The 16,329-nt window shown below is 43.3% G+C and overlaps 1 protein-coding gene across 1 annotated transcript in view; it reads left to right on the forward strand.

The window, feature by feature from the left end:
• plxnc1 (plexin C1) overlaps positions 1-16,329 on the forward strand; it is a 139,555-nt gene that overhangs the window by 54,332 nt on the left and 68,894 nt on the right. Inside the window, exons 11-17 of the mRNA XM_078553689.1 lie at positions 7,909-7,996; positions 9,727-9,788; positions 13,372-13,511; positions 14,104-14,292; positions 15,602-15,692; positions 15,869-16,066; positions 16,163-16,318. Of these exons, the coding sequence (XP_078409815.1) occupies positions 7,909-7,996; positions 9,727-9,788; positions 13,372-13,511; positions 14,104-14,292; positions 15,602-15,692; positions 15,869-16,066; positions 16,163-16,318 (924 nt within the window). The remainder of the gene's footprint in view (positions 1-7,908; positions 7,997-9,726; positions 9,789-13,371; positions 13,512-14,103; positions 14,293-15,601; positions 15,693-15,868; positions 16,067-16,162; positions 16,319-16,329) is intronic.

Raw genomic sequence — 16,329 nt, forward strand, 5'->3', positions numbered from 1 at the left:
CTTTGAATTCAACACTTTACAATTAAATGCAATACCTTCCTTCAAGTACAGAGATGTTAATCTGATTCGAGATAGCCCATGGCCAGAATATTACGTCCACCAACCCCCCGGCAGGTTCTGAGGCTGGTCGGGGGTGGCGGGGGAGAAGCGTGAGTTGCATTGGCAGGATTGACCCCACCTGCCCCAACCTGGTCATGATTTTATAATGGGGCAGGCAGGGCCTCGGAGGGGAAGCCTGCCCCAGCCCCAGTTGAGGCCCTTAAGTGGCTACTCTAAAGTAGCGGGAAGCAGGGCGGTGGGGGGGTGGTGGGTGAGGTGGTGGGGGGGGCGGGGTTACGCCTCCATCAGAAGCCACCTTCAGACTGGCCCCATGACCTCTGGACTGCCCTATCCCCCCGCCCCCCCACAACCCCACCACCCCAGCCTATCCCCCGGGACCCCAATCACCTCCCTTGCAATCCTCTAAGCCTCCCTTACCCTCCCAGCCCTGGGACACCTGCCACTTACCTCTCACCTGGTTTCTGTCACTTCCCAGCTGTGCCTCTTCCGGCCATGAAACTCTGTTCCGGGAGGGACTGGAGATCTGCCGGCCAATCTGATTTGCTGGCAGTTCTCCAAGGCAGGACTTCCTCCCGGTGATGGGCGGGAATCTCGCCTTTTGCTGATCAATGCTCATTGGAGCATGAAATGGCATCAGGCCTGCTGGTGTCAGCGGGGATGTGTTCCGAGCCCAGCCCACGCCATCCTGAAAATTCAGCCCCATGTCTAGTACGCTGTATGATTTGGTGATCATGGTGCCAGTTGTAACTCAAATACATATGAGGCTTTGCAAAATATATTACATTAAATATTGGAGAGAATGTGGATTGACACCGAGTGGATAATCTGAACTGGCAGTCCAGTGCCATATTGAAGGAGAGCGACACTGTCGGAAGTGCTGCTTTGTGGGCAAGATGTTAAGCCAAGGCATCGTCTGCCCTCTCAGGTGGAAGTAAAAGATCCTATGTCATTATTTCAAATAAGGGCAAGAAAATTCACCCCAGTAATCTGGGCAATATTTATCCCTCAACTAACACCTAAAAACAGATTATTTATTGCTCTACTGTTTGTGGGATCTTACTGTGTGCAAATTGTTTGCAGTGTTTCCTACCTTACAATAGTGACTACATTTCAAAAGTATTTAATTGGCTTTGAAACACTTTGGGATGTCTTGAAATTGTAAAAGGAGAATATGAATGTATATATAATATGCACACACACAAATATAGGCATACACATGCACACAGATATGTACACATCAGTAGATAAGGTGGTAAAGATGCTTTCCATTTTTAGCTGAAGCATAGGCCAGAAACGTACCTGTGTCAGGTGGGCTGGGCGGGAGCGGGTGGGGGTGGGCGCGGAGCCAATCACCGCTCGCAATCGGCTGCGCGCCGCCATTTTACGTGAGGCACAGAGCTGCCTCAGAGAGATTAAGCACATATTGAAATTTTTCAATAAAGAAAGAGAAAAATTATTTACACGTGTCCCCTCATGTGACAGTGTCACATGAGCTGGGACATGTTTGTCAATTTAGCAAAATTTATTTAATGATTGTATTAAACCTTCAGGAAAACGCAACCCACCCATGGATGAGGTTTCCTGAAAAATGCGAAGGCCTCTTGGGCTCTTCGCCTGTCCGCCAACCTTAAGGTTGTACGGGCAGTGTTGGTAACAACTTTAATTGGCTTTTTAATTGCCTTAATAGCCTGCTGAACGAAAACTCTAAATGACGTGCAATGAAGTGCACGGCATCATCAGGCGTAATTTTGCGCATTGGCGTGTCGGGCCCGCCCCCACACGCCAACAGCAATATTCAGGCCATAGAATATGAGAGCAGGGAGGTTATGCTGGAACTATATAAAACACTAAGATAAAAACAAAAAACTACTGCGGATGCTAGAAATCCAAAACAAAAACAGAATTACCTGGAAAAACTCAGCAGGTCTGGCAGCATCGGTGGAGAAGATAAGAGTCGACGTTTCGAGTCCACATGACCCTTCAACAGAACTGTTCAACTGTTCTGTTGAAGGGTCATGTGGACTCGAAACGTCGACTCTTTTCTTCTCCACCAATGCTGCCAGACCTGCTGAGTTTTTCCAGGTAATTCTGTTTTTGTTTTATATAAAACACTAGTTAGGTCACAGCTAGAGTATTGTGTCAGGTTCCAGTTACTGCATTCCAAGAAGATGTGATCGCAATAGAGAGGGTACAGAAGGGATTGAAACAAGATGATTTTTCCAGGAATAGAGAATTTTAGCTATGAGGAAAGATTGGAATAGGCTGGGGTTGTTTTTTTTAAAACAGAAGAGACTGAGGTGGGATTTAATTGAGGTGCCGCATTTTATGAAGGATGTGAAGGCATTGGAGCGATACAGAAAAGATTCTCGAGAATGGATCCAGGGATGAGGAACTTCAGTTATGAAGATAGATTGGAAAAATTAGGACTGTTTTCCTTGGAGGAAAGAAGGATGAGAGGAGATTTGAGATATTCAAAATCATGAGGGGCCTAGACAGAGTAGATAGGGAGAAACTGTTCCCACTCGTGAAAGGCTCACTTTAAAGTAATTGGCAAAAGAAACAAAGTGATATGAGAAAAAAACATTTTCACACAGCAAGTGATTAATATCTGTAATGCGCTGCCTGAGAGTGCGGCGGAGGCAGGTTCAATTGAAGCATTCAAAGGGGAATTAGACTGTTTTCTGAAAAGGAAGAATGTGCAGGGTTACAGGGAGAAAGTGGGAGAATGGCACTAAATGGATTGTTCATTCAGAGAGCCAGTGCAGGCTCAAATGGCCCAAATGGCCTTCTGCTGCACTATAACAGCTCGGGAATTTTGTGACCTATTTCCCTTAGTGGAGAGGGATAAACGGGAGACATATATTTAAAGTAATTGGGAGAAGAATTTGAGTGGATTCTAGGGGAAATTTTTCACCCAGAGGATGGTGGAAGTCTGGAACTCTTTGCCTGAGAGGGTGGTAATGGCAGAAACCCTCATTGTATTCAATTTAGATACATACTTAAAATGCCGTAAGCTACAAGACTATGGACCAAGAGTTGGAAAGTGTGATTAGGCTGAATAGTTGTATTTGATGACACAAACACGATTGGGTAAATGACTTCCCCCCACACTGCGCCCCACCCCACTGCCCCCCCCCTCCCCCCAAATGCCATAAATTCCTATGATTTATACAATTTTTTATTTTCTAAGTTTTAGATGATGTTTCTGTTTTCCTGCTGAAGTGCATCACCTCACATGTAAATTCCCCAGTTAGTACATTTTCTGATGCCTTTTTGGATTCTGTAGCATTCTTCCTCACTGTTAGCTACAACACCTTTTTCCCAAATCCAGGATTAATGCAAATTATGAATACAGAAGTTCCAGCACTGATTCTTGTGGAATACCACTTCCTATGTTCTTATAATCTGAGTTAGTAGAATTTACTGCCACACTCTGCTTTCTTTGCTCCCCATTCAGTTATTCAAATGGTCCATCTCAAAGGCTTTTTGAAATTTCCAAGCATATGACATCTAATATATTACTCTTTTTATATTCATTCTATTACTTCTTCAAATAATTCTTTCAGGTTAGTTTTATATGAATAGGCCACTTCACAGAATATCAAATCCACTGGCTGTTCTTTACGCGGGAGTTTAGCAGCTTTGGGCCTCAGTGTATTGTTGACACTTCAGTGTTTTCTGGGCTGTCCTGTAAAGGGATTGTCCACTTTCCTTATCACTTATACCAAAGCATCTCAGTTTGAAGCATCAATTAATCCAGACATTGGCCTCGTTTGTGCTTGTCAGCATTTCTTGTCTGGATTAGATGGTGGGGGTGGTATCCCTGCACCCCAGCATAAATGGTGGGGTGAACCCACCTCCACTTGGTCAGTTCACCCCACTTCCAGTTTTCTGCTGCAAGGGCTTGAATTTCTATGAGACAGAATCTCCGCCCCTCTCCAGGGGAAAGTCCTGCCTCATACAGCTATTGACCAATCAGAGGCCGGCAGCTCTGCCGGTCCAGCAGTACCACCAGGAGCAGTGGCCACTGCCAGTACTGCATCCAGAACATCAAGGAGGCATTCAGCAATGGAGCAAAACCTACAGGGAACTCGCCAGGTCCAGGCTGGCAGGCCCTGGTGAGGGGTTTGGGAGGGCCATGTTGGACCTTGCAGGGGCTGTGGGGCTTAGATGTGGGGAGGGAAGCTTTGGGGGTTATGGTGCCTCCAATTGACACCAGGGGTCTGGAAAGGAGAAACTTCCTCCATCATTGACTGGCCACCAAAACGCAGGGTCAAACTTCCAGGTTACATGTTGGTCACAGGCCTCTCTTTAACTCAGGGTGGTGGTGAGATGAAGCCCTGAGGTGTCCATTAATTGTCCACTTAAGGGCCTCAGTTGGTCCATGGGTCGGTAACTCTCCCAATGCCTCCCTAGCTACTTGTAAAATCACAACAGGGGCAGGAGGCAGGCACGCTGCCGATGGTACAGTGCCCTGTTTTATGGAATAAGAACAGAAACTTCTGGAAAAGCTCAGCAGGTCTGGCAGCATCTGTGGAGAGAGAAACAGCGTAAACATTTCGAGTACAACATGATTCTTCTTCGGAAATGGAGAGAGGTAGAAATCTGATGGGTTTTATGATGTTGAAAAAGGGGAGAGTGGCAGATAGAGCAAAATAGAAGGTCAGGGATAGGTTAGAGGGGCAGGGGAGATTAAATGACGAAGATTACATGGAACACAAGACAAAGGAAGTGGTCGTGATAGTATTAAGGACTAAAGCTTTGGCCCAGAGTAGGTGTTAATAGCAGAATAAAAGTCAACACTGTCAGAAAGAAAAATAGCAGAATATGTTAATAACATAAAAAGGATCAACACTGTTTGAAAGCAAAAACGTGAGAACAAGATACAGACTGACATTTGGGGGAAAAAATTCAAAATGGAGGAGAGAGTTCATGGTCTGAAATTGTTGAATTCAATATTAAGTCCAGAAGGCTGTAAAGTGCCTAGTCGGAAGATGAGGTGCTGTTCCTCCAGTTTGTGTTGGGCTTCACTGGAACATTGCAGCAGGCCAAGGACGGATATGTGGGCATGAGAACAGGGTGGTGTGTTGAAATGGCAAGTGACAGGAAGGTCGGGGTCATGCTTATGGATTGAACGAAGGTGTTCTACAGAGCAGTCACCCAGTCTGTGTTTAGCCGCTTCAATTAGAGGAGACTGAATTATGGGCAGTGAATGCAGTCGGCTAAATTGAAAGAAGTGCAAGTAAATCACTGCTAAATCACCATTTGAGGACTTGGGCAGTGAGGAGGGAGGAAGTAAAGGGGCAGGTGTTACACCTCCTGCGATTTCATGGCAAGGGGATGGTAGAGTGGACAAGGATGCCATGGAGGGAACAATCCCTTCGGAATGCTGATGGGGGTGGGGGTGGTGAGGGGAAATTGTGTTTGGTGGTGGCATCATGCTGGAGTTGGCAGAAATCTGGAGGATGATCCTTTGAAAGTGGGGGCTGGTGGGGTGAAAAGTGAGGTCAAGGAGGATCCTATCATGTTTCTGGGAGGGAGGAGAAGAGTTGAGGGCAGAGGTATGGGAAATGGGTCAGATGCTGATGAGGGCTGGCGGGGGTGGAGGGTGGAATCCTCAACTGAGAGAAAAGGAAAAAATGTCAGAATTGCCGTTGTGGAAGGTAACATCATCAGAATAGATGTGATGGAGAAACTGGGCGAATGGGATGGAGTCCTTACAGGAAGCAGGGTGTGAGGAGATGTAGTCAAGGTAAAAAACTGGTGGGCTTGCAATGAATATTCAACAATGAATCTATCACCAGAAGTGGAGATAGAGAAATTAAGGAAGGGAAGGGAAGTGTTGGAGATGGACCATGTGAAGGTGAGAGAGGGGTGGAAATTGGAAGCAAAGTTGATAAATTTTTCCAGCTCCAGATGAGAAACACGAAGCGGCTCCGATACAGTCATCGATGTCCCGGAAAAAGAGTCATGGGAGGGGGCCTGAGTAGGACTGGAACAAGCAATGTTCCGCATACCCCAGGCATAACTAGGGTCCATGTGGGCAATCATAGCTGCACCTTTTATCTGGAGAAAGTGAAATAAGTTAATGGAGAAATTGGTCAGAGAGAGAACAAGTTCAGGCAAGTGGAGGAGGGTGATGCTGGATGGGATTGTTCGGGCCTCCATTGAAGGAAGAAGCAGAGAGTCCCAAGACTGTCCTGGTGGGGGTGGAAGTGTAGAGAGATTGGATGACCATAGTGAAGAGGAGGCGGTTAGGACCAGGAAACTGGACATTGTTAAAATGATGTAGGGTGTCAGAAGAATCACAATCATAGGTGGGAAGAGACTGGACGGGGAAAGAGAAAGTAGTGTCAAGATAGGAAGAAATAAGTTTGGTGAGGCAGGAACAGACTGAAAATGATGGGCCTGCAAAGACAGTCCTGTTTTTGGATTTTGAGAAGGAGGTAGAAGCGAGCTGAACAAGGCTGGGAGACTACGAGGTTGGAAGCTGTGAAGGGAAGATCTCCAGAGGAGATAAGGTCAGTGACAGTCTTGGAAACAATGGCTTGATCTTCGGTGGTGAAGTTGTGGTCCAGTGGGAGGTAGGAAGAGGTGTCTGAGAGCTGACATTCAGCCTCTGTGAGGTATAGAGGTTGGTACAGCAGACAACAACAGCACCACCCTTGTCTGCAGGTTTGAGAGTAATATCAGGGTTGGACCTGAGAGAATGGTTTAACACTTCCACCTGACTTTTGGCCGTTCTCCAAATTTTGCCATTTCCCCCCCACCCCCATAACGATGCCCACCACTGATATGACCAGAAAATCCTAGCCTTTGTTTCTGCTGGTACATTTAATAAAAATGCATGAGGTAATTGTTAGAATCATATCTCTGAAGACTGAAATTCTCCTTTACAAAATGGAAGGACATGGTGTGATCTGGACACTTGGATGTTAACCTGGGATTTTTTTAAAAGGTCATAAGTTCACCTTGGAACTGTCAACAAGCAGGCCTCTTCCAAGAAATCACCTGACCTACGTGGTACTTGAGGAAGATCTGGTTGTTTGTTTTGAACTGCAATCACTTTAATTGATTGGGGGAAAAAACTGAAAAGGCAAAGTTGGTAACTTGCTGGAAATCACATGGGAGAGAGAAAAAAAAACTTCAGTTGTGAATCTGTTGGTTTTCAAGGCAGTCTTGTTGGGGACAAGCTGAGGAAGGAAGGCTACCCTAACTGGCTCCCTCTCTCTTCCTCTCTCCCTGCCTTACCTAAAATTGTGTGCATCTATCAACCTCCTGTGGGCCAGAGGACCCACATCTGAGTGTATCTGGCCTGCATTTGGACCTGCAAAGCTGAGACCAGTTGGTGAGAATTTCCAGACATCCACTGGGATTAGCGGTCCGTCTTCACACGAGGGTACTCCACGTTGACAGTGTCAAGACCCTGCAAATGTATCCTTTATTTTATAACACCCACCCTCTAAAGCCCACCTCTGCCGAGAGACTCTATCTGTTTGAACTCTGTTTGTCTGTTTCCATGTCCGTGTGTGTGCTGGGTGAATTCTTTAGGAAGGGTTAGATAGTTATACTTCCTGATCACAATTGTGTATTAACCAGTACTTGCAACTTTTTAAAGAGACGTTTCATTTTATAATAAACAATCATTCTGAGGAACAAAAAGCCTGGTTGAAGACTCCTTTATTCTGGGCACCAGTTGAGGAAATAGACATTTGGCTACTTTAGTGAGAAAATTAAACGTTTAAATTAATGGTACGACCTGTGGAGTAGTGGGGCTGGATCATACGCGCATTCCCATCCTAGCCGGTAATCTCTGATCACTTACTAAATGAATATTGTTACTTGCAGTTTGTGGCTGAAAGGCGGATAATTCCTGTGAATCTTGTTGACAGTAAGAACTCCGGCAACATTATTGATAATCCTAACAATATCACAGGTAACAAAATATTAATTCTTTAGAATCTAAAGGATTTGGTTCTGTTGACTCACCAATGACAATAGTATGCATAAGAAACCCCTTCAAACTTCTTTCATTTCTAAAAAAGTGGAGATTCAGGTACTGTCCATAACAGACATGCAATCCCTGCAGTAATTTAATGTCCAGAGAGTAAATTGAAACCTTCCCCTGTGGTTTCCAGATATCTAGGACAACCAGCTCCTCATATCAGAGTCAACGGGCTGGATTTTATGGACGCTTGGGGGCAGCGGGTTGGCAGGCGGATGGGGGAGGCCATAAAATTAGCACCATGCCATGGCGTTCCTAGTGGCTGCCCCATCATCCCTGCCTTAATTTTAGCAGCTCCAGGAGGTGGGGCTTGCTACTCGGTGGGGGCGGAAAGCCCACCTCAAGCCAATTCATGGCCTGGCAGCCGTTAAATGGCTGTAGGGTGAGCCCACAAGCTGGGGCGGGCTCACTCCCAAATCTTTGCCCCCCCCCCACTCCTCCCCCTCTGTTATGGCACAGCTGCTGGTAAATGCTGAGTTGTTCAAATCCCAAAGGGAAACTTGAAACAACTGCTACAGCTTGTTTTGCAATTTGTATAAATTTTGAGATGTGTGCACTGAATTCAGCAGGAATAAGACCACCAAGTCTTACAGGTTTTTACAAAACTAGATTAAACATTTATTAATTGAAGAAATGACTTACTATTATGATAATTTCTAAATCCCCTAATCTAACATCCCAGTTATACTTTCGTTAAGGCAACTGTAAGAAATATAAATTTTAAAAGACCCAGGCAAAGAAACATGATACTCTGAACAAGTGACTTCCAAGTGAGTTTTCTTAGCTTCATTTGAACTCCTTTGAAGGCAACAGCTTGAGGCATAGATGCCAAAGGCTTTTCACACACTTGTAAGATCTTAAAAATGCCGTCCCTTACACACAGCCCTTGCTCCTACTTAATACATATCTTTCTCTTTGAATGCAAATCCCCATTGTTTCACTATGTCTTTGGACTTTATCTCCCTGATATTAAAACCCTCTCATTGCACTAAGTTTTACCAGTAATCTTTGGGAAAAATAAACACACCGTTTCTAAACTTCACCTGGCTAGGCCTTTGAAAACAATCTAGTCTGGTTTATTTCAAAATGCAAATGTTCCCTTGACACCCATGTTTCTAAACTTCCCCATGTTTATTAATTAACATTTCAAACCTAACCTCTCTTCTTAGATCAAAGCACCCAGACTGGCTGCCTCTAATTCAATTAAATCTCACACACACATAGATACAATTAGACACATAAAGACACATCCCACTATTACTCTATTTTACACTAAATTCCAATAACATTATGAGAATTATTATATCTTCTTGACACCACCCCACCCCCATACATTCTAGCCTAACAGTCCTGTGTCCCATAAGCAAAATTCCATTTTGTGTCTGTGTTCACCAACTGCAAGGTGACAATGTCAATGCCTTGCTTATTCTTTTATTACATAAGACTGAAGGGTAAAATTGGTCCCGGGCGATTACACAGAACAACAATAATGAATCATTAGCCTGATTACACCCAGGATTTACCTGTGAATTCAATGTCATTGACAATGATCTAAGGTAAGATGGAGGCTGGGGATAATGAACAGTGGCCTTCAGTATATGAGCTTCCTTGTTGCACTGGAGTTCACATTCCAATTGTATTAAGGTTTCTGTTTTTAACAGTTTACAGTTGTGATGTCCAGAAACCAGGCTGTGTTTTCTGTTCTCCAGAAAGGATTTGTAAGGTAAGATATACGCAGACTTAATAGTGTTTTATGTTTGAATTATATAAATAAAGCTTTGATTGGCTCTTGTTTACAGTTATGAACGTGAATCACAATTTCTAGGAATGTAACTTGCATCAAAACCAGGTTTCTGTAATCTGTGGGAGACTGTTCTATGCGTTCTCCATTTTTAATGACCTTTGAGTCCATGGCTGTAGTAAACTAATGGTTAGACGAGTAATCAGCAGTGTTGAGTTCAAATTCCACTAGTGGCAATTTATGATAGTTAATTTAATAAAGCTGGTATTTTGTTACAAAAGTTAATATCCCGCAGAAAAGACAGCTTCCCCCCATCTCTCCACCCTCCCTCCTCAGTCTGAACTACATCACACTCTGGTCCCACATTAAGTGCCCTCAGATTGTAAACAGTCACTATGAATAGGAATTCAATCAGACAGTGCCATTGTGAAAGCACCTTCACCACAAGGATTGCAGTGGTTCAAGAAGAAGGCCAACCACTTTCTTAAGGCAAATAAGGATGGGCAGTAAATGTGGTCTTTCTAGAGTCAATCAGATCCCACAGACAAATAATAATAAATCGATTATAACAATAAATCAATTATTCCAGTCTAAGAAGTCAGGAGCTGGAGAAGTTTTGGGAAGGCATTCCAGAGCTTTAGGCCCAACATTGCTGCCAAGTTTTTTTATTCATTCATGGGATGGGGGCATTACTGGCTAGGCCAGCATTTTTTATTGCTCATCCCTAATTGCCCTTGAGAAGGTGGTGGTGAGTTGCCTGGTTGAATCACTGCAGTCCATGTGGTGTAGATACACCCACAGTGCTGTTAGGGAGTTCCACGATTATGACCCAGCGACAGTGAAGGAATGGTGATATATTTCCAAGTCAGAATGGTGAGTGGCTTGGAAAGGAACTTGCAGGTGGTGGTGCCCTTGTCCTTCTAGGTGGTAGTGGTCGTGGGTTTGGAAGCTGCTGTTGAAGGAGCCTTGGTAAATTGCTGCAGTGCATCTTGTAGATGGTACGCACTGCTGCTACTGTGCACTGGTGATGGAGGGATTGGATGTTGACAGTGGTGGATGGGGTGCCAATCAAGCAGGCCACTTTGTCCTGGATGGTGTTAAGCCTCTTGAATGTTGTGGAAGCTGCACTCATCCAGGCAAGTGGGGAGTATTCCAACACACTCCTGACTTGTGCCTTGTAGATGGTGGACAGGCTTTGGGGAGTCAGGCGGTGAGTTACTCGCTGCAGAATTCCTAGCCTCTGACCTGCTCTTGTAGCCACAGTATTTATATGGCTGGTCCAATTCAGTTTCTGGTCAATGGTAACCCTCAGAATATTGATGCTGGGGTATTCAGCAATGATAATGCCATTGAATGTCATGGGGTGATGATTAGATTCTCTCTTGTTGGAGATGGTCATTGCCTGGCACTTGCGTGGTGTGAATGTTACTTTCCCCTTATCAGCCCAACCCTGGATATTGTCCAGGTCTTGCTGCATTTGGGTAGATAATTAAAATCAGACATTGTGAAAAGGTCAGAATTGGAGGAACGCAGAGGTTTTAGAGGGTTCATACAATTATAGAATGGTTACATCACAGAAGGAAGCCATTCGACACATCGAGCCCATGATGGCTCTTTGCAACAGCAATCCAGATAGTCCCACCCTACCTTTTCCCCACAGCTCTGCAATATTTTCCCTTCTGTTCGTTATCCAATTCCCATTTGAATTGAACTTGCCTCCACCACACTCTCAGGCAGAGCGTTTCTGATCCTAACCACTCGCTGTGTAAAAAGATTTTCCTCATGTCACCTTTGGTTCTTTTGCCAATCACCTCAAATCTGTGTCTCTGGTTCTCAAACCTTTCTGCCAATGGGAACAGTTTCTCTCCATCTACTCTGTCTGGACCCTTCATGATTTGAACACCTTTATCAAATCTTCCCTCAACCTTTGCTTCTTTAAGGGGAGCAAGCCCAGCTTCTGCAGCCTGTCCATGTAACTGAAGTCCCTCATCCCCAGAACCATTCTCATAATATTTTTTGCACCCTTTCAAACACTTGCACATCCTTCCTGAAGTGACGTGCTCAGAATTGGACACAATGCTCCAAATGAGTGTTGAACCAGTGTTTTATAACTTCCTTGTTTTTGGACTACATGCCTCTATTTATAAAACCTAGCATCCCATCTGTCATTTTAACCACTTTCTCAACCAATCCTGGTATATGATTTGTACACATATACTCTGCTCCTGTACCTCCTTTAGAATTATACCCTTTATTTTATATTGTCTCTCCTCTTTCTTGCTCCCAAAATGTATCTTTAGAAAAGAGAAGACTTAGAGAGACTTGATTTGAGGTTTTAAAAATTATGAATATGTGGAAAGGGTAGATGTGGGGAGAATGTTTCCACGTCTGGGTGAATCCAAAACTCAGGGACTTAAATACAAGACAGTTACCAGTAAATCCAAAACGGAAATCTGGAAATTTCTGTACTCAGAGTGGTGAGAATGTGAAGCTTGGTACAACAGGAAATGGTTGAGACAGCAGCTTAGATGCTTTCAAAAGAAAACTAGGGAAAAGTGAATAGAGAGATATGCTGAAAGGCTGAAATGGAATAAAATAGACTTGAGTGGAATATAAACACCAGCACAGACTGGTTGGGCTGAATGGCCTGTTTCAGTGTTGTATATTCTATGTAGTTCTATTATAGCCACTGATTGACTTTTTCATGCTGTGTTCCAGTAATTAACTGGGTGTGGTAGAAACTCATTTGATTAATCAGTGGGGGAACCTGCATATCTTTTGGTGCCATGTTCTCTAATACTGGGGCAGAGTAGGAAGGTGTTGGGTGTGGTTCAGTTGGTAGCCTGAACTCCTGTTTCTGAGTCAGTAGGTCATGGTTCAAGGCCCACTGCAGAGGTATTTTTTTTTTTTTTTGTAAAAATATACTTTATTCATAAAATATCTTCAATCACATTCCAAACCATTTCAATAACAACATTACAAGGGTACAATCCAGGTTAAACTTTTACAAAATGTATCACCAGGTGCATCAGTACAAACAATATTACAATCATTTACAGCCTTTCATTTTGATCTGTACAGCCCGAGGGGCTCTAAACAGTTCCCAGTCTCTCGGTGCGCTGTGGTAGAAAGGTCTTAGACAGCGACCCTTCCCCATTGCATATAACCCAGACTGACACCTCAGAACAGCACTGAGGAATTGCTGCACTGTCAAAACTCCTGTCTGTCAGATGACACATTAAACTGAGGCCATGTTTAAAAGATAATGCAACACTACTTGAAGAGCAATTAGGTTCTCCCTGGTGTCCTAGCCAATATTTATCCCTCAACAACTATCACTGAAAATGGATTGTTTGGTCATTCGTCATGTTGCTGTTTGTGAGAGCTTACTGTGTGCAAATTGATTGCTGTGTTTCCTGCATTCCAGCACTGGCTGTACTTCAAAAGCGCTTCAGTAGGAGTGAAGTTCTTTGGAACATCCTGAGTTTGTGAAAGGCATTATAGAAATGCAAGCCTTTCTTTTTCAGAGACACAGTAATGATGAAAATTATTTTTTTAAAATCAGGAACCAATTGTTAAGTCTATAAAACCACAACGGGTGTCTTCATCTAGGAGGGCCACAGTGACCATCGTTGGGTCTGGTCTAAATGTTGGATCGTGTGCTGTGCTTCAGGTCAAAGGAATGAGTGACTATGTTACAGCCAAGTAAGTGCAAACTGTAGTAAACTATGAAGAGTAGTTAGATTTGTTCCTTTTGAATAGACTAAAGTTGTTAACCCTTTGATTTAGCACAGAAATATAGGAACAGGAGGAGACCATTTTGCCCCTTAAGCTTGTTCTACCATTGATGAGATTGTAACTGATCTGTGGCCTATAACCCAATATCCCTTAATACCTTCAGCTAACAAAAATCTCCCAATCCTAGTTTTAAAATTAACAATTGATCTAGCATCAGTTCCATTTGGAGACAAGAGTTCCAAACTTCCAACACCCTTTTAATGAAGAAATGTTTCCTACTTTCACTCCTGAAAGGCCTGGCTTTAATTTTTAGAATATTGATAAGTGGAGCACTGCTTATTCCACATCAAGGGTTACTGAACCTTTGTTTATAATGTAGAGGGAGGGTTATTCTTACTGTAGCTGTGAAGTACCTGATCTATGATTGCTTCATGAAGCTTCCCTCACCTGTCAATAATTCTTTCAGACAGCTGGTCACAAAAACAATTACAAAGAAAATGAAATTTGGACATTAGAGAATATTAACATTTATTGGTTTAAAATATATTTTCTCCACCAGATCGAGCGACTGCATTATTGAGAACAACACATTGATAAGATGTGTTTTACCAGAGACAACCCATGGTAAAAAGACAGCGTGTTTGCTGTATGATTCTGAAAGGGACTGTGTGGCTAACAGAACTGCTGAACTGGAGTACATCAGTAACATTTTAATTACAAAGATTCACCCAACAGTATCCTGGGCCAGGTGGGTATAATGCAGATGGGAGGAGGAGGAGTTACATTTTGGGGTTATTTTGAATCTCATTCCAGATTACTTTGCCTTTTGTATCTCAGATCTTTTCCAGGGCTCTGTCCCAACTCCCAAACCATTCCAACCCTGAGATCCAAGTAACATTTCGGTAGCTTCATGGTAAACAAACAGCAAACCTGCTTTGGTAAATATTTCTAATACTTCAAGTCTTCAGAGCATTCTACTTAAACCTTCAAAAGTGACAAGAGGATCACAACATAACTTGTTTAAAGTTTCAAAGTGAATCAAATTTATTCAGCAAATTATTAGCAAGTGAACTATCAAAATGATACAATTGTTAAAGTTTTACAATATAAGGTCTTTCATTAATTTCTTGAGTAGCTAAAATAAAAATAAATTTTCACCCATAACTAAATAAGCTTTTCTACATAACTTTTAAACACACTCATTTTGGGAATATCAACTGAGCAATAACAACTTCTTTATAAATCAGCTCCGCACAGCTTTTCCGCACAGAGAGTGAGAAACCAGAGGTAGAGGAAGGGACATCCCACTGTCAAAGCTCAGACCTAGGGAGATCCCAATGTCAAAGCTCAGATCCAGAGAGATCCCACTGCCAAAGCTCAGACCCAGGAATATCCCACTGTCAGAGCTCAGACCCAGGGAGATCCCACTGTCAAAGCTCATGCCTTGCACAGAAAGATCCCACTGTCAAAGATCAGATCCTACACAGGAGATCTCATGACCATGTTGTCTATGAATTAGGAGTAGGAGTAGACCACTCAGCCCCTCAAGCCTGCTCCACGATTCAGTAAGGTCATGGCTGATCTGATTGTAACCTCAACTCCGTTAAACACCACACACACACACACACACATACCATGAGCGCACACACACACACACATACACGCGCACACACACACACACATTCGTGCGCACACACATATGCACACACACACACATACGCGCGTGCACACACACATACGCACACGCACACACATACGTGCGCACACACACATACGCGCGCGCACACACACACACATACACAAGCGCGCACACATACGTGCGCACACACACACACACTTCTGTATTAACTTTGGGCTGGTACTTGTTCAACCAAACAGAGTTAAATGGGCCAAAGGTAAACCACCAGAAATTTTGGCAGCAGTGGGATTCAACCCCTTGCCTCCACAGAGACTGAAACCTGAATACAGCACCTTGGGCTGCTGGACCATGCTAGCGCTACTTACATCGATTTTTTTGCTGTAGTTTGACATTCTCACCTCTGGTTTGCTTTCTTCAGTGGAGGTCGAAGCATAACGATAAGTGGCAGGAATTTAGATGTGGTTGAACAAATGCAGGCATGGTTAACTGGTGGCCCGAAGAAACCAGCTGTGAGTTTGTTTTATTTTCAGTAGCTAAAGCTTTCCTGTTTTAACCTCAGTTAATCATGAGTAATGCATTTAGTTTGGATGAAACTGGTTCCTTTTTTTGCATCAATAGCAAAAGCACAACATAATCTTTGACATTATTTATTCTATATGTCAATGTTTTCTGTTTTGTGGGACAGGAATGTTCAGTTATTAATTCAACCTGGTTCTGTGACTCACCACCTGCTCAGAGCAGAGAAACTCCAAGCAACTATAGCATGTTATTCAATGTGTCTGGATCAAAGGAGAAAGTATTCAATGTGACGTACCAAGAGGACCCTGAGTTTTACAACTTTAAAACAACTACTGATGACAAACGACTCCTGATAACTGTAATGGTAAAAGAATTTCATTTTCTCACTCATTGAGCCCCAAGTCTCATTTAATTTAAGGCTCTTTCTAACCATTTTACTTTTGGATCATCTATTTTACAGAAAAAAAAAGATAATCTACAACTTCGCACAAGTGAATTTAAGATTTTTGTTCGGAAAGGCAAGGATGAGCGGTCGCAATGTAATGTTACAGAGGTGACAGAAGATAAAATTAAATGTGTACTAATCACATCCGATACTTCGGCATCAGAAATAGAAGTAAGTTCTTT

Source organism: Cetorhinus maximus, chromosome 12 (genome assembly GCF_964194155.1).
Source record: "Cetorhinus maximus chromosome 12, sCetMax3.hap1.1, whole genome shotgun sequence".
Lineage (NCBI taxonomy): Eukaryota > Metazoa > Chordata > Chondrichthyes > Lamniformes > Cetorhinidae > Cetorhinus > Cetorhinus maximus.